Source organism: Cydia strobilella, chromosome 13, assembly GCF_947568885.1.
Source record: "Cydia strobilella chromosome 13, ilCydStro3.1, whole genome shotgun sequence".
Lineage (NCBI taxonomy): Eukaryota > Metazoa > Arthropoda > Insecta > Lepidoptera > Tortricidae > Cydia > Cydia strobilella.
In genome coordinates this window covers 8,378,247-8,399,182 of record NC_086053.1, presented here as the reverse complement: position 1 = coordinate 8,399,182, position 20,936 = coordinate 8,378,247, and the positions used below count along the sequence as shown (strand labels likewise).

Here is a 20,936-nt window from a genome sequence, read left to right as displayed (position 1 = left end):
ACAAAAGTTACAAATAGATAAGTCAAAATTACACACATAATAGCTTATTCAAGCTTGTAGCGCGTTTATGCCAAATGAGTTGTAATGTTAATGATTGACTAATACCAGTAATACCTAAGTAGAACCGCCTGCTAACTTACAAATTTTACGTTTGTTTTACAAGAGAGCAAAGTTGTTGTTTAACTTCTAGTGCTGATATTGATACCCGAAGGGTTTCAAGGCACGAGGATTAAACACATTTTGCTGCCGAGTGAAACACGTCATTTTTCACCCCACCAACGCGAGGAAAATGGGGTCCCTTTCTTTGACATAATTTTTGAAAGTCATAATGTAATGATTGTCATATTATCATTAGTCATAATTCTGAAACCGTCAACTTTTCAGGATTTTCCTCAGGTTATCCTATAGATAGGTTAGGTTAGGTTTGTTTTATGGCAATCCTGTTACGCGATTCTGAGAAAACCCAAATTATGACTAACGAAAATGTGGACAAACTATACATTATAACAATAACAATAGAGACCCGAGGAAAATATTAACTGTAAAAGATTAGAAATAAAATCTAAGTTAACTCTATTATATTTATCATTCAAAATCATCAACTAAAAGGCAATTTCCCCAGCCAACATAAGGAAACAACTCACAATTTGCATATAATTTTACTTTGCTTCTCTTGTGAATAAAATGCATCTTTCTCATCAGTTTTGGAAAAATACTTTACGAGCTGGGTTTGCCAATCGTTTACGCTCCGTAGTGTCGCTTACCATCAGGTGATCCGTCTGCTCGTTTGCCTCCTATATCATAAAAAACGCAACTGTCACTCTCGATGTCGCACTAATATGGAAGAGTGATAGAGAGAAAGCGTTTCGTTGTCGTAGCGCAAGCGATTGTCACCTTGGCTAGGCACCCTGGTGTGGCGAAAAATTTATGCTATCAGTTTACTCTAGGTATTGATGAACCGTACAGTACCTAGTATTCAGTTTGGTTTTCCTGATAACAAGTACGAGTAGAGTACGAGTATTAGTGATAGACATACTCGTGTTAACATCACGCAATTACAACGAATCTAATACGCTTTTAAAGTCAAATGTCGATCATCTGAATCTGGACCAACTGGATAACAATAGGACATCAAGCATAAGTGCAACTATTACTCGCAGTAGGCCAATTAAATCTATGATAGACCAATGCAACGTCGCAGTAGGTAACGATAAAGAACATCCGCTTATAGCCAACAGCAACGTGGGCAATGTGGGCATTCAAGGACAACACGAAGATAGCCGTCATTGGACTAGTTACGTCAATCGCTTACCTACGTCTGGGCAACTATGAGAGAAGGGGTGAGATTCTTTATATGATTTAGGTATATATACAGGTACTTAGGTATATAAATGAAAGGTCAGAGCTTTTGGGTGGTCAAATACGAACTGGTTTATTCATCGAGCTGTAAGTAGAGTGAACCTATCTCTATACGAAAAACCTGTCAGAGCGTCCTTATGGCAAGCGACAATGTCGTACCTTTGCTTGAAAACGACGTCTGGTTCGTAAGAACTATTATATAATCTGGGGTCGGCTGGTTGCCGCGCCAAATGTAGCCTATTAAATGTTTTTAGGGTACCCAAAGGGTAAAAACGGGACCCTATTACTAAGACTCCGCTATCCGTCTGTCTGTCAGCAGGCTGTATCTCATGAACCGTGATAGCTAGACAGTTGAAATTTTCAGAGATGTATTTCTGTTGCCGCTATAACAACAAATACTAAAAACAGAATAAAATAAAAATTTAAGTGGTGCTCCAATACAACAAGCGTGATTTTTTGTCGTTTTTTGCGTAATGGTACAAAACCTTCGTGCGCGGGTCCAACTCGCACTTGGCCGGTTTTTTCATGAATTAAAGTTTATTTTAATTCATTGCGAAAGAATCTTACTAGCGTTGTTTTCAGCTACTGTCATTTTAACTGAACTTTTAAGTAGGTACATTGGTTTTTTATTCGTCTATCGATTCAACAAACAATTTACCTAGGTACGCATTTGTAATTTTGGGTAAGATAAGACGAGTATTTTAATTAATACCATAGCGCACATTGATAATTAAAATTTAATCACAATCGGTGCAACGTTATTACATTACCGCCGTATCCAATTTCTATAATTATTAATTGCTATACGACGTGACATAGATAGTAGTTTATGTTTAAATTTAATAACATAAATAAAAACCAGATTATTAACTAAAACGAGGGCTTAATCGAGTATTTCTGAAACCACGGACGCAGAATTTTTCAGAATTAAGTAGTAAAAATTTGAAAGGCAAATTTAATAGTTCCTATTTCCGGTAAAAAAACGTGCAACAAGACGATATAAATAATTAAGTCATTTTTATAAAGTTGTCCTTAAGGTGCCATGGGTTCAGTAACATTATCAATTCGAAACCTGATTAAACAACTTTCGCTCGATAGAAAAAAAAATCAGTATTTTGATAATAATTACTAAAAAAATACAATTTAATAACAATGATATCCGCGATCCCGGGCACGTACGGCTGTCCGCTCAGTGCTTAGCGAGCTGCGAGTTGCGACCTGGCGGTCTAGCATAAGTTGCGTTCTCGCGCGCGACTCCATACATCTAGCGCGACTTCACGAGAGAGAGATTAGTAGCGTATGGACATGTGATGGGATTATGGACAGAGACGGCAATGGAGTCGCCTAATCATATTGTCTTTTGAGTAATGTGATGATGACTGCGTTTCCGCGCGGGGATCTCCGCGGTTCCCGGTTCTAATTCTACACTCGTGCATATGCAAAATTAGACAGTGTCAATTAATATATGCGAGCTTGTAATTCCTGAATTTTCTGCATTAAAGTAGTAAATATTAAGTATAATAGTTTTAGGTAATATTTTTACATAAATGTGCTTGAATCAAAAAATATTAGTCCACGGTGTTTGCTCACTCGTCTCTGCGCAGTGATATATTTTGCTAGTTTGCGCGGTGACACACTGCTTTATGTGAACCACTTCACTGATACATGCTAATATTGCTAATACGGACAAACGACTGACAGTCACAGATGATTTTATTTTTATTTTTCTGATTTAATATGTTCGATACATTACTATATTTACTACACTACACGAGGTGTTAGTTCCCTCTAATATAATTTTTGCAAATATCTGGTTACCTGCGCGTAATTCCACTAATTCTATAGCATTACTCGAGCAATAGATGATAGTTTACTTTAGAGGATATTAATTATTAGGAAACATAATAAAGGAAGCGCAATTAATCGCAAACAGACATATAATAGCTAAGTAGGTAGTTTTTTGTGGACGGATCTATTAATTGTGGCTTTCCATCAGAATTTCTATGGGAATTTCAGATGGAAATATCCTTATTGAACTTGAAGCATAAGGGCCCTTTTGCTGCTTTTGCTTTTGTAGTTGCGCAAGGCAAGCATGCGTAAGTAAAGTCTAACAGATGAAATGGTGTTAGTACTAGTTGGAAGTCACTTGTTCCTGTGGGCAGACCTTATGCATATCATATCATTTGTTTATATACTATTTTAGCAATTATTTCGTCATTCTAGCATGAACCGGGCGAAATTTGACATATATTGTTGGGCATCGGCAGGGACGGCAGGTGAAATATAGTTATGCATAGCGTAACCTGGCCAACATCAGCTATCTTTTTAATTAAACTATTGCCTACTACAATTAATGTGAACAATAGGTGGTATAAAATAGGGTCGGTGACTAATTTAAAAAGAGGGTCTACTTTACAGGCACCTACAATAAATAATGTTGGCACCGTAAACGGCGTCAGCTAGCGCGGGTGCACGGAGAGGGCGCACGCACGCGGGTGCCATTGTAGGTAAAATCCGTCGCACGTCGCACGCGTCCGCGCCTGTTAGCGTTCCTCATACTATTTTTCGTTAACCCGCTCCGTGTAACCGCGCCAGCTAACGGACGCCCTTACACATGTTAAGTCAACCATTCTGCCATGTTGATGTTTGTATAGGATGTTAGTACAGCAAAAGATACAGATATTTGATCTTGGACTATTCAGGGTTTATTAGAAATGTAAAATATGCTACCAATATAAATGTAGGCATCACATATTAATTGCTCGCACACAAGTGCGCGCGCGAGTTAAGGCAGGGACGCACTTATCCCACGTACGCAACATATGCAATGCATTATGACAATCTGAAGATCTTAACACTGAAATTTGTACACTTAGAAACATACTTGTCATGCTTTGCGTTGCGTATGACAAGTATGTTTCTAGGCATAGAAATTTCAGGGTTCAGATTTCATAATACATTGCGGATTTTACAAATTGCGGGGATCTTTCTCTTTTACTCCAATGAAGGCGTAATACGGCGTAACAGAAAAAGATGCTCGCAATTTGCGAACTTCGATTCGATTTTCGCGGGTTATAGCCCAGTCAGTACACATAGGTCCATAACGCGCTACCTAATGCATTTCGAATTGGTATCATATTTTGTGGTTCTGATTACCTTAAAAGAAAACGTATTTTTAAAAGTGAGAAGGGAAGTCTTGTTATTATTTCAAAATTAAGCTAGGTGATATATTGCAAACTACTTTTTAAGTGAAATGTATCATGACTTTATAGTCAATGAGAACTAGACAGGTTTCTAATAATTTCAAGAATCTCTCTTCTCTTGGTGCCAGGGTAGATCTTGACTGTCATGTTACACATGCCAATATGGCCATTTCTGTGGGCACATTCAGCCAGCCTCTCTGTGTTGCAAATCACGTGAATTCCACAGTCATAGCCGTTGCTTTGCTGGAGGCATTCCTTGTCTACAAAGTTTATTGAACCTACAACAAACAAAACAAATTAGAAAAAAAAACTTACGCAATGTCACAGATAATATAATTATTGTGGATGTATGAGAAAACAATAAATTTTTTAATTCTTACATCAGATGAACATTAGAAAAACCAAATAAAATCATATTTTGTTAGGCTTACCTGTAGGTGAAAAGTATGATATTAAATGACTGGCAAACTCCCATGCCACATTGTGATTGCTCCCCGATGACGAGTCCAAATGGTAAAAACAGCTCTCTGGCTTGGAGTACACTAAGAGGCTCCAGTGTGAGCCTCCTGCCATGTCCGGGAAATTATTGTCATTTAGCGCAAAAAAAACAAACTTCTTCCTACTTATACCAAGTGGTTCCAAAAAAGTATTGATTTCATCCGTTCCAACCATTTTTATACATTGTGTCACTTCCGGAGTTACAAATAGTAATTCATCGTTGTTAGTAAATAATACTCGTTCAAGATATTCAAAGTAAAATGATATTATAGTGTCATTGAGCCAATATGGCCCGTCCAGAAGATCGACATCTGACTGATGGAGAAGAATTTCATGGAAACTCAGTACTATGGTCGCTTGAGCCATTTCTAATGGTTTAGATTTGATTTACTTCTTGTTATATAGCTAATAAGGAAAACAAAACAAATATAAAAATACCGTAGTGACATTTACAAAAATAAATAGACAAGATAGATTAAATAAAATTGTAATACGTAGATAAAAATATTAAGATGCCTATATTTTGGACACTTACCTAGAAGTTGAATCTCAGATTGGCATAATTGATCAGGCAATGTGCAGTCTTCTACACAATTTTGTCACCAATAAAAATATAATTTACTATATCTCTAACGGGTTTTGTCTAATTAATGTAAAGATTTTGTATTTTAGCACTATTATTTGATATTCTAGCATTATCTTAGATCCACACACATTCTTCTTTTTCCCTTCAAGCTGAAACTGTCTGATACAGCAAAGAGTTAATGTTCGTGTTTTATAACATTATTGTAATATAAACCTTAACACCTAAACGTAGCGTATTCATCACGAATAATAGAAATCCTCGATTTATAAAGTAGCGATAATGGCAAATATGTTAGTATGCAGAAACGTCAAATTGACAGATAGACTAGGTGATTGCCACAAATAAAAAAAAACCGGCCAAGTGCGAGTCGGATTTACGCACGAAGGGTTCCGTACCATTACGCAAAAAACGGCAAAAAAATCACGTTTGTTGTATGGGAGCCCCACTTAAATATTGATTTTACTCTGTTTTTAGTGTTTGTTGTTATATCGGCAACAGAAATACATCTGTGAAAATTTCATCACGGTTCATGAGATACAGCTTGGCATGCAGCTTGGTGACAGACGGACGGACAGCGAAGCCTTAGTAATAGTGTCCCTATTTTACCGTTTCGCTACGAACCCTAAAAACCTCATTTCCACTCAATTAGACATCATTGTTTATTACTAAGGTCCCTCCACATTCATGCGCGAATCACGGCGCGAAGCCGCGAACGCGAGTGTGGAGTGTAGTTCGCTAATCAGCGAAATCGACTCCACACTCGCGTTCGCGGCTTCGCGGCGCGTAGTCTGGAGTGGGCTCTAGATTTATATTCGCGGCTCGTGGCTCGGCTCGTCTCGTCTCTCTCGCCTGGAGCTCGTCGAGCTAATGATTACACTCTCGCCTCGTGTCTCCTCGGCCACAGCTGGTTAGCTCGTCAAGCTTCGCTCCGCGATTCGCGCACGAGTGTGGACGGCCCTTAAGGTTTGTAGCCGAATGACAGCCGGACGCGAATGTAAACAGCAAGCGCGCGAGCCCCTTTGAATCGTGCCCAAAAAACCGCTCCTCCACGCGAGCCGAGCCCACCGTTTACACTCGCGTCTCGTATACTGGCCTTAAGGATGACTCACGTTAGACCGGGGCGTGACCGGGCCGGAGCTTCCGGCGCGTTGTTTTCTATGGAAAGCATTACGTCATGACCGGGGCTCGGGAGTGCGACGGTGCGGGCACGGTACGGGCCCGGGCCGGTCATGCTATGTGCAAAGGCCTGACATCCCGGGGCCTCCTGACAAGCCATTGCTCTTGGGGTGGTATTCCACTTGTTGAAGATCTGTGTCCAACGTGCATTGCGTTTCACTCTCTCATTAAGCAAAATGTGAAACGCAAATACACGTTGTACCAAAATTGGATAGATGGAATACCACCCTTCGCAATATGCATGCCCGGGTGTGTATGGTTTTTTGCTAAAGTGCTTTCAAGCACTGCAACTGTGATATAGTTGGTCAAGCGAATCTTGACAGTATAAAAAAGGCAGCAAATTTAAAAAATGTAGGCGCGAAGGGTCATCATCCCATAGAAAATTTGAATTTCACGCCTTTTTCTACTGACAAGATTTGCTTGACCAACTATAACATAGTGTAGAAAAGGAGCAAAATCTCCGATACACCGAAATGAAATATGTCATTGCTTGTTGCCGAATGTGTAATTGTATAATAGGGTTTTACCTGCTTCTGAGGTCCTACCGCCAACACCGAAAATTATTATTCGCCTCTCTCTATCGCTCTTGCATATTCGGCCGACACAGAAGGATACAGTCTTTCGATGATTGCGGTAGGCAGTTCTAGTGTACTGCAGTACTGTCCGCGCGAAAGCCGTACGCAGACGAATAAAGCCACGTATTCAGTATTAAAAAAAAATTTGTTTAGAAACACGGTTTAAGAAACAGAAATCCACTTGTTTCTGAAACACAGAAACAGTTGCGGTAAATTAACTATAGTTGGTCAAGCAAATCTTGTCTGTAGAAAAAGGCGCGATATTCAAATTTTCTCTTAGACGACCTTCGCGCCTACATTTTTTAAATGTGCCGCCTTTTTCTACTGACAAGATTTGCTTGACCAGCTATAAACACTATATTGTTTATTGCAAAGTTCATTGTATCTTAGATCGTCCACACTGCGAGCCGAAAGATTGTTTCTGTATACATCTGCAGTGTATCCCAAACATTGTTTATAGTGAATATATAACTACCGCGCAATTCACTTTTCACCTCAGCAGCTCGAACAAGCCTACTTTTGTCACTCCCTGGATTGAGGAAAGTGCGACTTTCCTCACTCCAGGGAGTGAAACAATGTAGCTTTTTAATTTAGTTAAGGCCATGAACTTGATACTTTTATTACTTTTTTTTACGGTACGGTCCGGTCCGGTCCGGTCTCGTATCGTACATATTATAATACTTTTTTTTTGTTTATTCTGTGTAATTCGAAATACATTTAACCTTTAATATGTTCTCACTACCGAGGTGAAAAATTATGTGTGCAACACGAGAGCAAAGTTATTTTACATCTCGTTTTTTTGAGTCCCTCGCTACGCTCAAGATTCTACCTTAGAATCACTCGCTTCGCTCGTGATTCAATTATAGAATCTTTCGCTTTCTCGGGACTCAAAATAAACACTCGCAAGAAAAACAAAACTTTCCTCTCGTTGCACAAATAACTATTAGGCGCTTAGCACACTGGATACGATTCGCAAGTCGTTTCGATGTGCGAGCGCGATGAGTTGTCTCGCTCAAACACTAGACGACGTGCGAATAGTATGCAGTGTGCTAAGCACCTTTGGTTTATAGGGTTGCGTTTTGTATCCTTTTCCTAGACCTGTTAATGATAGTGAGGTAGTGCAATTTATTTACCACGAATTTTCGAAAAACAAAAACTGGCACTTGACTTGAGGTTGTAGGCACTCTCTTTCATCCTTCTGTATTACGTAAATTTAGGGATTAAAATCAACAAAGGGAAAATAAAGCGAACATTTTTTATTAATAAAATAAATAATTAAACCATGTCTAATCTCTTGTACATAATACAAATAAAAAGCTATTTAATGATCACTATTAATAATTTATTAACATTTAAATCACACTCTCAGTACCTAAAAATTGTGAATAACATCTTATGTTAGCGCAGTGATCATCTCAGAACAACACGGTATTCTTAATAAATAAATGTCTGATCACATAATTACAAGTATACCCTAGGTATGATGACATGAAATAGGTAACTATTGTGCAATAACATTGCAAATACATTAGTTAAATGATACTGATTGGGCTATGAACAGAAGAAGATTCCAGTAACATAATGGAAAATGCTTCTCGTTCTGTAATTTTCCTAATAATTTGTTTGATTACTTTACTTAGTCGCGCTCTTGAGGTACGCGATGAGGTCCCCGCGTTCGTTGGGCTTCTTCAGACCGGCGAACACCATTTTGGTTCCGGGGATGTATTTCTTGGGGTTCTCCAGGTATTCAAACAGGGTGTCCTCATTCCAGGTGATACCTGTAATATAAATAATTATACTTATTTATAATATGTTGGAGCAAGTTACTTCTTTATACTATACATCTTATAAATCGCCCCCCAAATATTTAAGGAGCATTCAGGTAAAATGTTTTAATAGATTTTACTAGTGAAATAAAACTATGAAAACGGATTATATCGCGTATATTGAATTTATAATACATCCCGACGTTTCGAACTCTTTACAGCGTTCGTGGTCAACGGGTGACTCGCACCCGCGTGTTCATAGTTTTATTTCATGAGTAACTATCGCGGTAACCGAAGACAATATTAGATTTTACTAGCTTCATAAGCGATTAAATATAAAATAATTGTCTTTATTTTAAATTCTTTGCTTTGAAACCTTTTCTATGTATGAAATAATTAAACATGAACTTCGCACATTGTCCATTGCGTAAGACCACACGTCATGAATGTTGATTGCATACGATTTCAACACTTCGTAACAACACGTGGTACTTATCGATAAGCTCGAGCCAATGCGTGATAATTTACTAGCCACTACAAGTTTTTCCACTTGGATACACATTAATTTGACATTATATTCCAATGTTTAATTTACAGATTTATCAGTTTAGCAACTTGATGGTGTTACTTGATGATTAATGATAATGAACCTTGTTATCATCATCATCATGTTCAAGACAAGTTGACATAGTGATCTTGAATTTAATAAGGTCAATCGCGGCTCATTAGCTCAGTTCAGACCATTATACTCATGATATGAAATTTGCGAGATTTTTAACCTTTTCGCACGGCTTAGACGTCTAATGAGTAGAATTTTGTGCCATTCTCAATTCTCTCAATTGTGATATTTCCGCTTTCATGGAGAATATTCTTGTCCAAGAACATTTTACAAAACAAAGAATGCTCTCAAGAACTTCATAACTCTACTAATGTCACCATGAAATAAAGATAATTGATTACCATTATTTGGATGCCACAAATTTATTGCATGTTGTTTGTTGTGATTGTCAACTTACGGATTAAACTTTAACCCTATCTATCATATAATTAAACTTATACTTAAGCAGCTAGTCTAGAGTGCGGATAGAGGACACTGTGTCACAACCCTTTAGAGCTGAACGAGGAGTGCGGCAAGGTTGTATCTTGTCACCGCAGCCGTTCAATCTCATCGGTGAACACATAATGAGAAGGGTATTGGAAGGCTGGGAGGGTGGTATCCAGGTTGGTGGCCAAAAAATCAATAACCTCCGTTTCGCAGACGACACGACTATAATAGGTGCCTCTGAAAAAGAACTTGCAATGCTGCTGCGAAGGATTGAGCTCGTCAGCAATGAGTATGGTCTTAAAATCAACAGAAGCAAGACGAAGTCGATGTTAATTGATCGTCCTGGTCATACGCAGAGAACGAACGAGTTGCACGATTTGGAGGTTGTAAACAAGTTTGTGTATGTGATCAAAAATAAACGACGATGGTGAATGCGGCCAAGAGGTGGTCAGAAGAGCACAGATGGCCAAAGGTGCAGTGAAAAGACTCCAGAAAATATGGGAGAACAGAAGTATAAACCGCAAAACAAAGATCAGACAGAATAAAGTCAGAGACAAACGCCACACTGCAGGCTAGCATGCACTGGGCCCAAGACAGAGCAGCCTGGAGAGCACTGGTGCAGAGTGTCCACATTGGTCACATCCCTCAGCCATGAGGATACGACAAGGAAGAAGATCATATAATTTTTATACATATTTTGTTCAAAACTTACCCTTGGCCTTGTTGGCATCTGAGTATGAGAATCCGGCGGCCTGTCCAGTCTTGCGTCCGAAGAAGCCGTGGAGGTTGGGGCCTACTTTGTGTTTGCCGCCAGCCTCTACCTGAATTTACAGAATAAAGAAGTTAATAAATGTGAAGTGGTCAGATTATTATTCAAACTCCTCATTTTTGCCAAAGTCAAAATCAAGAGTATAATCAATATATTTTAGTCAAAAGAATGTAATTATTACTAATTTTATGAAGCGGGGATGAGTATTGCTTAACTTCAAATAGCGTAAATCCATTCGACCGTCTTAGGAAATATCTACCCTATTACCTTTTCTTACTACCAAAATCGCAAAATCTGATATTGATTAATATGAATGATGACATCAATGTCAAGTTCACAATTAAATACTTTCTGCTGTCAGGTTGCAAAAGAGTTTGCTAACATTAAAAAGAACACATAAAAACCAGTGACGGAAAATACGTGACGCGTTGGTACCATGGTACCATATTCTAGTTAAACTCAGGTAGAAAATTATGTTTAATTGACAAGTGTAAAGGATAACAATGAAAGATTAAAAGGAAAAAGTGTTCATTTGTGTCATGTTCGTGTATTTAAAGCTATAATACCTAAGTATTACATGTAGCTAAGGTAAGTCTTTGTCTATCCTCTTTGTTTCCTATTTACAATGAGCCAAATGGCCCTTTGCTGGTTAACAAAGGGGGCTATTGGCAGATGCAATAAGAAAATGTAAAGTTTGGGATACCTACTTGAACATGGTAACTGCATGACAAGGTGTAAATGTAAATTTTACCGCTATAGTAGTGGATCAAACTTTTTTGGCTTGGGGTGTAGGGGGGGGGGGTAGGTGCGTGAGTGCAGGTGTGCGACGCTGAACTCACAGTGCTTACCCCCTCAAGTCTATCATACCACGTCCCCGTCGTCCATGGCACTGCCGCCGCGGGCCATGGACGAGTCCACCCCACTTGGGTGGGCCGTACACCCTGGTAATACTGGTGGTCGGTCGGGCGTCGCACATTACATCTGCCCCGGGCCACCAGTAGCTAAGTATGAAGGCGACGTCATAACCCGCGAGGACCTAAAAACCCGAACGGGATATGACACACTCTGGAGATTCCAGTACGGCATGGCTAGTAATTTGATTTAGGTCAAATTGCTAGCTATGCTGTACGGATCTCCCAGTTCCGCTTAGGGTGTAGGTGACCTAAGCGGACTATACTCACCTACCTGCGTAAGTCCTGCGCAGTAGAGCGCCGTAAGCGGGGATGCAGGAGTCCTGGGGGCTGAGGCCTGCAGGGGGTCGGGGTTAGTTACCCCCTGTGGGCCAATACGCCCTTTTTGGTCCGAATTTCCGGCGAAACGGTAGCCCTGCAACTAGCCACTGCAGGGTATTGGACACGCGTCCCGTACGGTCGAGGTGGTACGGTCCGCTGGCAAGGTGTGGGGAGGGGCGTCCTCTGGGAGGATGCCGGGGGCTCGGCCATGCTGACGGGGCAAGGGCGCGTGGAACCACTGGGGGAGATGGGATCGTCTCCCACAGCCACGTGTCTGCAGCTCCCGATGTCGCGCATGAGTCCCACCTCAACACACCTATACCTCTTGGGTATTCCTGGTGTCCAAGTGACATCCCCAAAGGTGCGGGCTCCATGGAGGGTGGGAAGCTCGAGAGGTGAAATCACAGACAATAAAAAATGGATACATCTAGATCCCCAAACACCCCACTACCGGAGGGACACGGCGCAGCTCCTGCTGTACTGGAAACCTCCACCCTACACCACACACCAAAGGGAGATGGAGCTGTCTCGACAGTTCCCCCCTCCACACAACACAATACACCAGAGGGAGATGGAGCTGTCCTGACAGTTCCCCCCTCCTCAACACGTGCCTACAGGAAGGCGGAAGCAACCCTGCCTGTAGGGACACCACACAGACACAGACACAACAGACCCCGTGGCGGCGCTGGCTCGACAGTACCGCCACCCAGGGGGCAGACCGCATCGGGACGGAGAGCTGACGGGAAACCGAAGGCACGAAATCCTGTTGCGTTCGTCCCCAGACCAGTAGGCTCAGGACCACAGCGTCCTGCCCTACTGCCAACGCCGGGAACATCCACGGGTGCTGTTCCGGCAGGAGGGAAACCCCCTGTCACGGAGCAGACCCCGGCGTTGGACCCCGTTTCCGCTCAGCTGGAGGCCGGATGGACCATTCAAGTGTCCAGAAAGGCGCGGAAGAAGAAACCCGGTAAGCGGGTGGAACTCCCTGTGCCTCCGCCTCCCACTGTTACAGCTGCGGCCAAGCCGCACAAGCCTAACAGTAAGCAGCGGCGGAAACTAAGGAAGCTGCGCCAAGCGGCTCTAAACACCGCCTCAGTGCCCCCACAAGGCGCCCCTGGGAAGGGAGAGACGCGGACAACAGCTGGACCACCAGCTACAAACCGTGCCCCCACCAAGGCAAAGGGCGCGCCAGGGACCAGGGCTGAAGGAGGGAGTAACCAGGGTGCCCGGTCGTCTGCCAAGAGGGCTCGTCTGGATGAGACCATCTCTCCCAGAGGCGAGCCTAAGAAGCAGAGGACTGAAGCGCCTGGTGAAATCCTCCGCGCCGACTATGCGGAGGCTGCAAAGGCTGACCTGCTGGTGGCGGTGACCACTGCCACCTCAGGACACCTGACCCTACAGCAGTCGGACGAAGTCCAGAGGCAACTGCTAGCCCTTCTCTCGAAGGAAGCTAAGCAGCCCACCGAACGCCTTCCCGCAGGCCCGATCTTTAGGGGCAAGCCAACACTGGCTAACGGCTCCCTTAGGTTGTGGTGCGAGGACCAGGCCACACTGGCATGGCTCAAGCGCAGCGCGGCTACCATCACCCTCGATAAGGGGGAGAAGGTGGTGGTCAAGCGCCAGAGCGAGGTGCCCAAACGAGTACGCTGCGGCATCCTGTTCCCGGGTGTCTGGGAAGACTTCGGCGAAGTAGGCAGAGCCCTTCGCTACCAGAACCCGTGGGCGGAAATAGACCGCTGGCTGCTCAACCGGCGCGAGGTGCAGAGAACGGAAACGTTCGCTGTCGTCAGTGTTCCGGAAACGGCCGTGAAGCCCCTGATGGACCACGGACGCCGGCTCGGCTTTATGCTGGGGTCGGTGTACGTGAAGTTCGAGGGGCAGCGCGGCAAGTTCACGGAGCAGCCGCCCGCCAGTAGCACTGTCACCACTGACGACAGAACCACTGCACCACCCGAGCCCATGGTCACTACCGAGGGGACGCAGGCACCTGTGGACGAAGTCCAGGTACCTGAGTCCCAAGCCCCAGCGCAGTCCGCTCCAGTCTCCGAGAAGGATGAAGAAGAACTTCTCCTTGTCTCCTCGGAGGATGAAGGGGAATGCGCGCAGGGGCTAGGTAAGCTGGCCATCGGCAAGGAGGAGGAACCGATGGAGGAGGGTGATCCCAGTAGTGGAGCTCCCTTCGCCGACTGGTAAGTTCCTCCAAGCCAACCTCCACCACAGCGAAACGGCGACGGCACAGATCCGGAAGTGGTTGGAGGTCAACACCACAGCCGTAATTCTGATCCAGGAGCCGTGGGTCAGAAGAGGCTCTGTCTGCGGGCTCCGTAACTTAGGAGGTAAGCTAACAGTCTACTCGGGTCCGGACAACCCCCGGGCCTGCATATACACAACTAATGATATACATGCGCAACCTCTAACGAGCTTCTGTTCCAGAGACCTGTGTGCCATAAGGCTGCACGGGGCGCAAGACTCCAGCCTGCAGGAAATGGTCGTAGCCTCTGTGTACATGCCGGAGGCGGACGACCCACCACCTCACGATATGACAAGGCTGGTCAACTACTGCGAAGAGGCGGGGCTCGAACTCATCGTGGCTACCGACTCAAACGCACACCACCCCCTATGGGGCATGGAGACAGGTAACGAGAGAGGTAAGAAGCTCGTCGAATACCTATTCACCACAAACCTTAACCTCCTTAACACAGGTTCACAACCGACATTCATAAACAGACGGAGCAGAACAATCATTGATCTGACCCTAGCGACCGAAGAAGCATCGAAACTCGTCTCGGACTGGCATGTATCGGAGGAGGTGTCGTGCTCAGACCACAGGTGGATTCGATTTGACATTCAGGTAAAAACACTCACAGCAGTACCAAGGCGGGACCCACGTAGGACGAATCGCGACCTCTACACCCTGCGTTTAAGCGCAGCATTGGAACAGCAGGGGGGTCCCCTCAAATTGGAAGGCACAGCGAGAATTGAAGAACAGGTAGACATCCTCACGAACACTATCCTGGATTGCTACCAACAGGCATGCCCATTATCCACCCCACCGACAGGAAGCGGAAGGAAGAACAACTGGTGGGGACCTGAGCTGGAGAGACTCAGGCGCAAGATGAGAAGGCAACTCAACAGAGCTATGAACACTGGCGCCGACGAGGACTGGGATAACTACAAGTCCACCAAGGCCGCGTACAAAAAACGTCTCAGGTACAGAAGCACAAACTCATGGCGCAAGTTCTGTACTGACATTGAGACCACCATGCAAGCTAACAGGGTAAGGAAGGTCCTCTCCACCAACTCGACTATTACCTTAGGATCCCTGCGTAAGCCAGACAACTCTCTCACCAACTCACCGGAGGAAGCAGAGCGGGTCCTGGTGCAAACACACTTCCCGGACTGCGCTATATCGCACCCAGTGAGTCTGGGGGAAGAGGAGACTACTCCGACAGAGGACGAGTGGCTACAGACACACGAGGTAATCAGCCTACAGCGCACGCAGTGGGCCATAAACAGCTTTGACTCCTTCAAGTCTTCAGGAACGGACGGGATCTTCCCTGCGCTACTCAAATGGGGCGGGAAGCATCTCACCCTGAAGCTGACCATCGTTCTGCGCGCCTGCCTGGCTCACAGATATGTGCCGAAAAGATGGAGAGAGGTCAAAGTGATCTTCATACCGAAACCAGGTAAAGGCGACTACTCGGATCCTAAATCGTTTAGGCCCATCAGCCTGACCTCCTTCATGCTGAAAACCTTGGAGAGGTTGTGCGACAGGTATCTGAGGGAGAGGGTGCTAAGTAATGTGCCCCTACATCCCAACCAACATGCCTACAGCCCTGGCAAATCTACAGAGTCGGCACTTCATGCAGTGGTAAGCAAAATCGAGGTGGCGATCAAAAGCAGGTCCATGTGCTTAGGAACCTTTATTGATATAGAGGGAGCTTTCGACAGGACCAGGTTCAGCAGCATAACAGCAGCACTGGTAAGGCACGGTGCGAATGCAGTTATGACCAAATGGATAAACAACATGTTGAGCCAGAGAGTCATCAAACTCGGGACAGGTGAGACACAACAGGCACTAGTGGCAAAGGGATGCCCCCAAGGCGGAGTCCTATCACCACTTCTATGGAACCTAGTGGTGAACGACCTGATCACTACACTAAACAACAATCACTACTACACGATCGGCTACGCCGACGACATAGTGATACTAACGAGCGGCAATCATTCAGGTACGGTGTGCGAGGTTACCCGCTCTGCACTAGCCATCGTGGAGCGCTGGTGCATTAACAACGAACTCACAGTCAACCCACGCAAGACGGAGCTGGTTATGTTCACCAACAAACGCAATTTGGGAAACTACCGCCTTCCCAAACTGTTCAATACAGAACTCCAACTATCTGCAGAGGTAAGGTATTTAGGGGTAATACTCGACAGCAAACTAAATTGGAGCAATCACTTAAACAGCAAAATTGACAAAGCTACAATCGCATTCTGGCAATGTCGTAGAATGGTTGGTAAAACCTGGGGACTAACTCCCAGGATAATTCTATGGCTCTACCAGGCAATCATACGACCAATAATAAGCTACGGCGCGATAGTATGGTGGCCACGCACCAAACTATCCACAGTGGAAGCTAGACTACAACGACTCCAGAGGCTGGCCTGTATGGCGGCCACGGGCTGCATGAGAACAACACCAACTGCGGCCCTGGAAGCCCTACTGGGCCTGCCGCCGCTGCACCTCTTTATACAACAGGAAGCGCTAGCTGCGGCGGTACGTCTCAAAAAATCTAATCTCTGGAGACCGCCTAGGGTGCCACACACCGAGATCCTCTACGAGGCCATAGGTAAGGAACCGCTAATTGAGGCGGTGACTGACAGGATACCCAGGCAATTCGTCTTCGACAAAAAGTACAAAATACAATTACACGAAGAACCCCATGAAGGACTCAACCCAAGGGAGCTGAGAATCTTCACGGATGGATCAAAGACAAGGTCAGGCACTGGCGCTGGGGCATTCTCAGAGGACCTAAACATACACATCTCGACACCACTTGGTGCACATAACACAGTCTTCCAGGCAGAATGTATGGGCATCATAATGGCAGCACACGCAATCGTCTCAAGGAAAGTACTGGACTACCCCATCCGCATACTCTCCGATAGTCGGTCGGTATTACAAGCCCTGCAAAGTTATACTTTGACCTCAGGGCTAATCTACGAATGCCACAAAGCTCTATCAGAGGTATGTACCACCAATAGCGTAACTCTGCAGTGGATTAAAGGACACAGCAACTCGCGAGGTAACGATGCAGCCGACATATTAGCAAGAGGAGGCTCGGAACTGAAGGTGGCAGGACCGGAGCCAATCCTACCTCTGCCATATGCCTGGCTCCGGAACATGCTGCGACACAACACCAAGGTAAAACACCAACAGTATTGGACTAACCTAGGTACCTGCAGACAGGCGAAGGAAGCCCTCCCGACGATCAACCCAGGTCTGTCACGGAGGCTGCGACTGCTGAAGAGGCCACAACTCCGGCTACTAACTGGAGCCATAACTGGCCACGCCTCACTAAACAAACACTTACTAACCATGCGTGTTACAGATAGCCCCCTTTGCAGGGCATGCATGGAGGCAGAAGAGACAGCCGCCCACGTCATACTCGAATGTCCAGGGGTGGCAGAATACCGGGCACAATACCTCGGTTCGCCGGGGTCTCTCCCAGAAGTCGTCGGCAACATCAAGGGTCTGCTAGGCTTCTTGGAGGAGTTGGGTTGGCAGGAGTAGTGCCGGCAACCCATCACGCAAAATAGGCGCATCGTAAGACGTCGAGTTGCGGAAACCTAGCCCGCGAACACCTATAACCTATAACTTTTTTGGCAATGAAACCCTTTTGGAAAGCAAAATATTTGACGGAGCCCCAAATTAAAGTTTCGTTTGACAAATTAACTGTGGACCAGAGATATAGGCGAGCTGGTTATTGATTTTTATTCGCTTTTTCTCGCGGAGCCCCCACAGAGGCTTTGCGGAGCCCTAGGGGTCCGCGGAGCACACTTTGAGAACGCCTGCTCTATACTATTGTTTCCCATAAGTTTAAAGCTGGACTGAAAACTTACTGTGTGGCACTGTGCGCATCTCTGGACAAAGATCTTCTTGCCATTTTCAGCGTTTCCTGCAGGTACGCCCATTTTTCCTGAAATATCAAATATAAAGTTAAAAGTCTGACTACAATAAGATATTGAAATAATAACAGTATAATTTCAATTTGTTCCATCAACCTCCTGTTACTTTATTTCTTGAACCATTATTAGCAGTGATCTGATAACAGACAATTACTAAACCCTATTGCAATGTGACAAGGTTTAACAATCCATACTAATATTATAAATGCGAAAGTCTGTCTGTCTGTCGTTCTGTCTGTGTGTTACCTCTTCACGCTTAAACCACTGAACCGATTTAGATGAAATTTGGCATAGAGATAGTTTGAGTCCTGGAGAAGGACACAGGATAGTTTTTATCCCGAAAATCATCCCTTAAGAAAAGCGGGGTAGAATTAAGATAATTAATAAGTGCCTGCTAATTTGTGTGCATAATATGCCCAAATTGAATGATTGCCATGAGAATTTAGCTGCTGTTACTAAGTCCGCGCAAACGAAGTCGCGGGAAAAAGCTAGTCGTCAAATATGTTGCTGTTATGGGTCTACCATCAACTGAGGCAGTTGATAACATACCAATCTATAGGTAAGACGCTATAATGGTCAACTATAGAGTTGATTTGTATTGGCCAAAAAAAAAAATATTTGGAAATAATAGTGTCAAGTCAGGTCAATTTCTCATACTAGACTGGAAAATGTGATTATTTTATACCATTATCAATAGTTAATAATATTATAGTTAGTACTACATGTAAAGAAAACAATCCACCATTGTTGTTCAGGTATGACTAAAAGAGTAAGTACCAGTAAGTACCTGTAACTAGTTTAGTCTTGAATTGAATGTTTCAAATAAATCTGGTTACAACTCATATCTGCACTATGTGCATACACAATAATTATTATACCCACTCCTTTTTTTAACAATTAACCAGAATACAAAACTAAGACAAAACAAGAAATGAAACGAAGCTCACAATAAAAGTACTATACTCTTCATACTCATTTATTGATAATATTAAAATATTATGAATTGATTATATGAATGACATTTCCTAATTACAAGTATTTCCTTAAGAAAAATCAATGGATAATGACTTCTGTTGCGTAAATGACCATGGCTTTATGTAACGAAGGTTAGATAATTGGAATTTCCACTACATTTTCAGTTTCAAGGAAAAACTTATTTTATATAATGGTATGTATGACGAAATGTTGTGGACATATTAAAGTTTGTTTGGGAATTAAAAGTTTACAGCTAAATAGTCTTCAACCTGCCTACCAAATTAGATAACACTGGCTAGTGGTATTTTTTACAAATCAGGATCAATGTCACGCGTCTTTGGAAGTCCAAGGCACAATGTGTCGTAATGTCACAATTACGTAAGCAACTAAAGTTAGAAATACGCTCAAACTAAAAAGAAATTAGATCAGTATAGTAACAATTAAGACGAAAATAGTACTATCATATCTATTTAAACCAGAATTTTGGAAAAACAACTATAAAATAGTTTTAGGTTAGGGCGATGATTCATTGATTACCGCGAAACACTTTTAATATGCATATCACAGAATAAACTCCTATTATACGCTTAAATGTAAGTGATATAATTAAATTAATAAATTAAATCAGTACTCACTTTATGAAGTTGGGGAGATATAGAACTACACGAACACGGCGAGTCTGAGTCAATTTTCTCAACTGGCTAGCAGTGTTGCCAACTCTGATTTTGAAAAAAATGCTAGACTAATCTCTAGAATATGCCCCAAATATGCAATTTTTTTTGAAATTTACATTTAAATATGCTCAAAGAGGATATAATAGGATAGAGCGGTACTGTCATAGTAAATTTTGTAACCACAGTAAATTCACTGCCATCTATCGACACACTTTAAAACTAAAAATGAAGATTTATAAAAATACGATAAAATGTATTTAAATATAGATAAATGACTTTTTTATCTGTATTAATTATTTTTATATGATTTCGACCCATGTTCTTTCACTGATATGCGTTAAAATTATAAATAACAAACGAAATCGTCAACGCCCTCTATACGAGAGTAGGCCAAAGGTAGTGGCGCCATCTGATCGAGAATCAAATTTTCGTGATTTTCGAGGCACGTTTTTTCCTTAGACTGTATCCATCTATAACGGAGTCATATCTATCTTTGATGTTAGCATACCGTATAAGATGACTAAAGTCTAACGAAAAAACGTGCCTCGGAAATCAAGAAAATTTGGTTCAAAATAATATGGTGTCTAAAAATATGCAGTAAAATACATCGTTTTGTCAGTAGAAAAAGGCGCGAAATTCAAATTTTCTATGGGACAATAACGCTTCACGCCAACTTTTTTAAATTTGCCGCTTTTTAGGGTTTCCTTACCCAAAGGGTAAAACAGGACCCTATTAATAAGACTCCACTGTCCGTCTGTCCATCTGCCCGTCTGTCTGTCTGTCTGCCTGTCCGTCTCTCTGTCACCAGGCTGTATCTCATGAACCGTGATAGCTAGACGCCGATCACACTTGATTTGATTTTTAAGATTTTGACCGATCAAATGGAGAT

The 20,936-nt window shown here is 43.2% G+C and overlaps 2 protein-coding genes across 2 annotated transcripts in view; both read right to left on the bottom strand.

Annotated features, from left to right (window-relative positions):
* Nucleotides 1-5,900, bottom strand: part of LOC134746652 (cytochrome b5 reductase 4) — an 86,718-nt gene extending 80,818 nt beyond the window's left edge. Inside the window, exon 1 of the mRNA XM_063681153.1 lies at nucleotides 5,596-5,900. The gene's annotated coding sequence lies outside the window, so the exon portion shown is untranslated. The remainder of the gene's footprint in view (nucleotides 1-5,595) is intronic.
* A 2,740-nt stretch (nucleotides 5,901-8,640) lies between these two features.
* Nucleotides 8,641-20,091, bottom strand: LOC134746596 (cytochrome c-2). The gene is made up of 4 exons (XM_063681019.1): nucleotides 20,009-20,091; nucleotides 18,333-18,409; nucleotides 10,921-11,029; nucleotides 8,641-9,175 (listed from the first exon to the last, which is right to left on the bottom strand). The coding sequence occupies exons 2-4, from the start codon at nucleotides 18,402-18,404 to the stop codon at nucleotides 9,030-9,032; spliced, it is 327 nt and encodes a 108-aa protein (XP_063537089.1). The 5' UTR covers nucleotides 18,405-18,409; nucleotides 20,009-20,091; the 3' UTR covers nucleotides 8,641-9,029.
* Nucleotides 20,092-20,936: the final 845 nt, after the last annotated feature.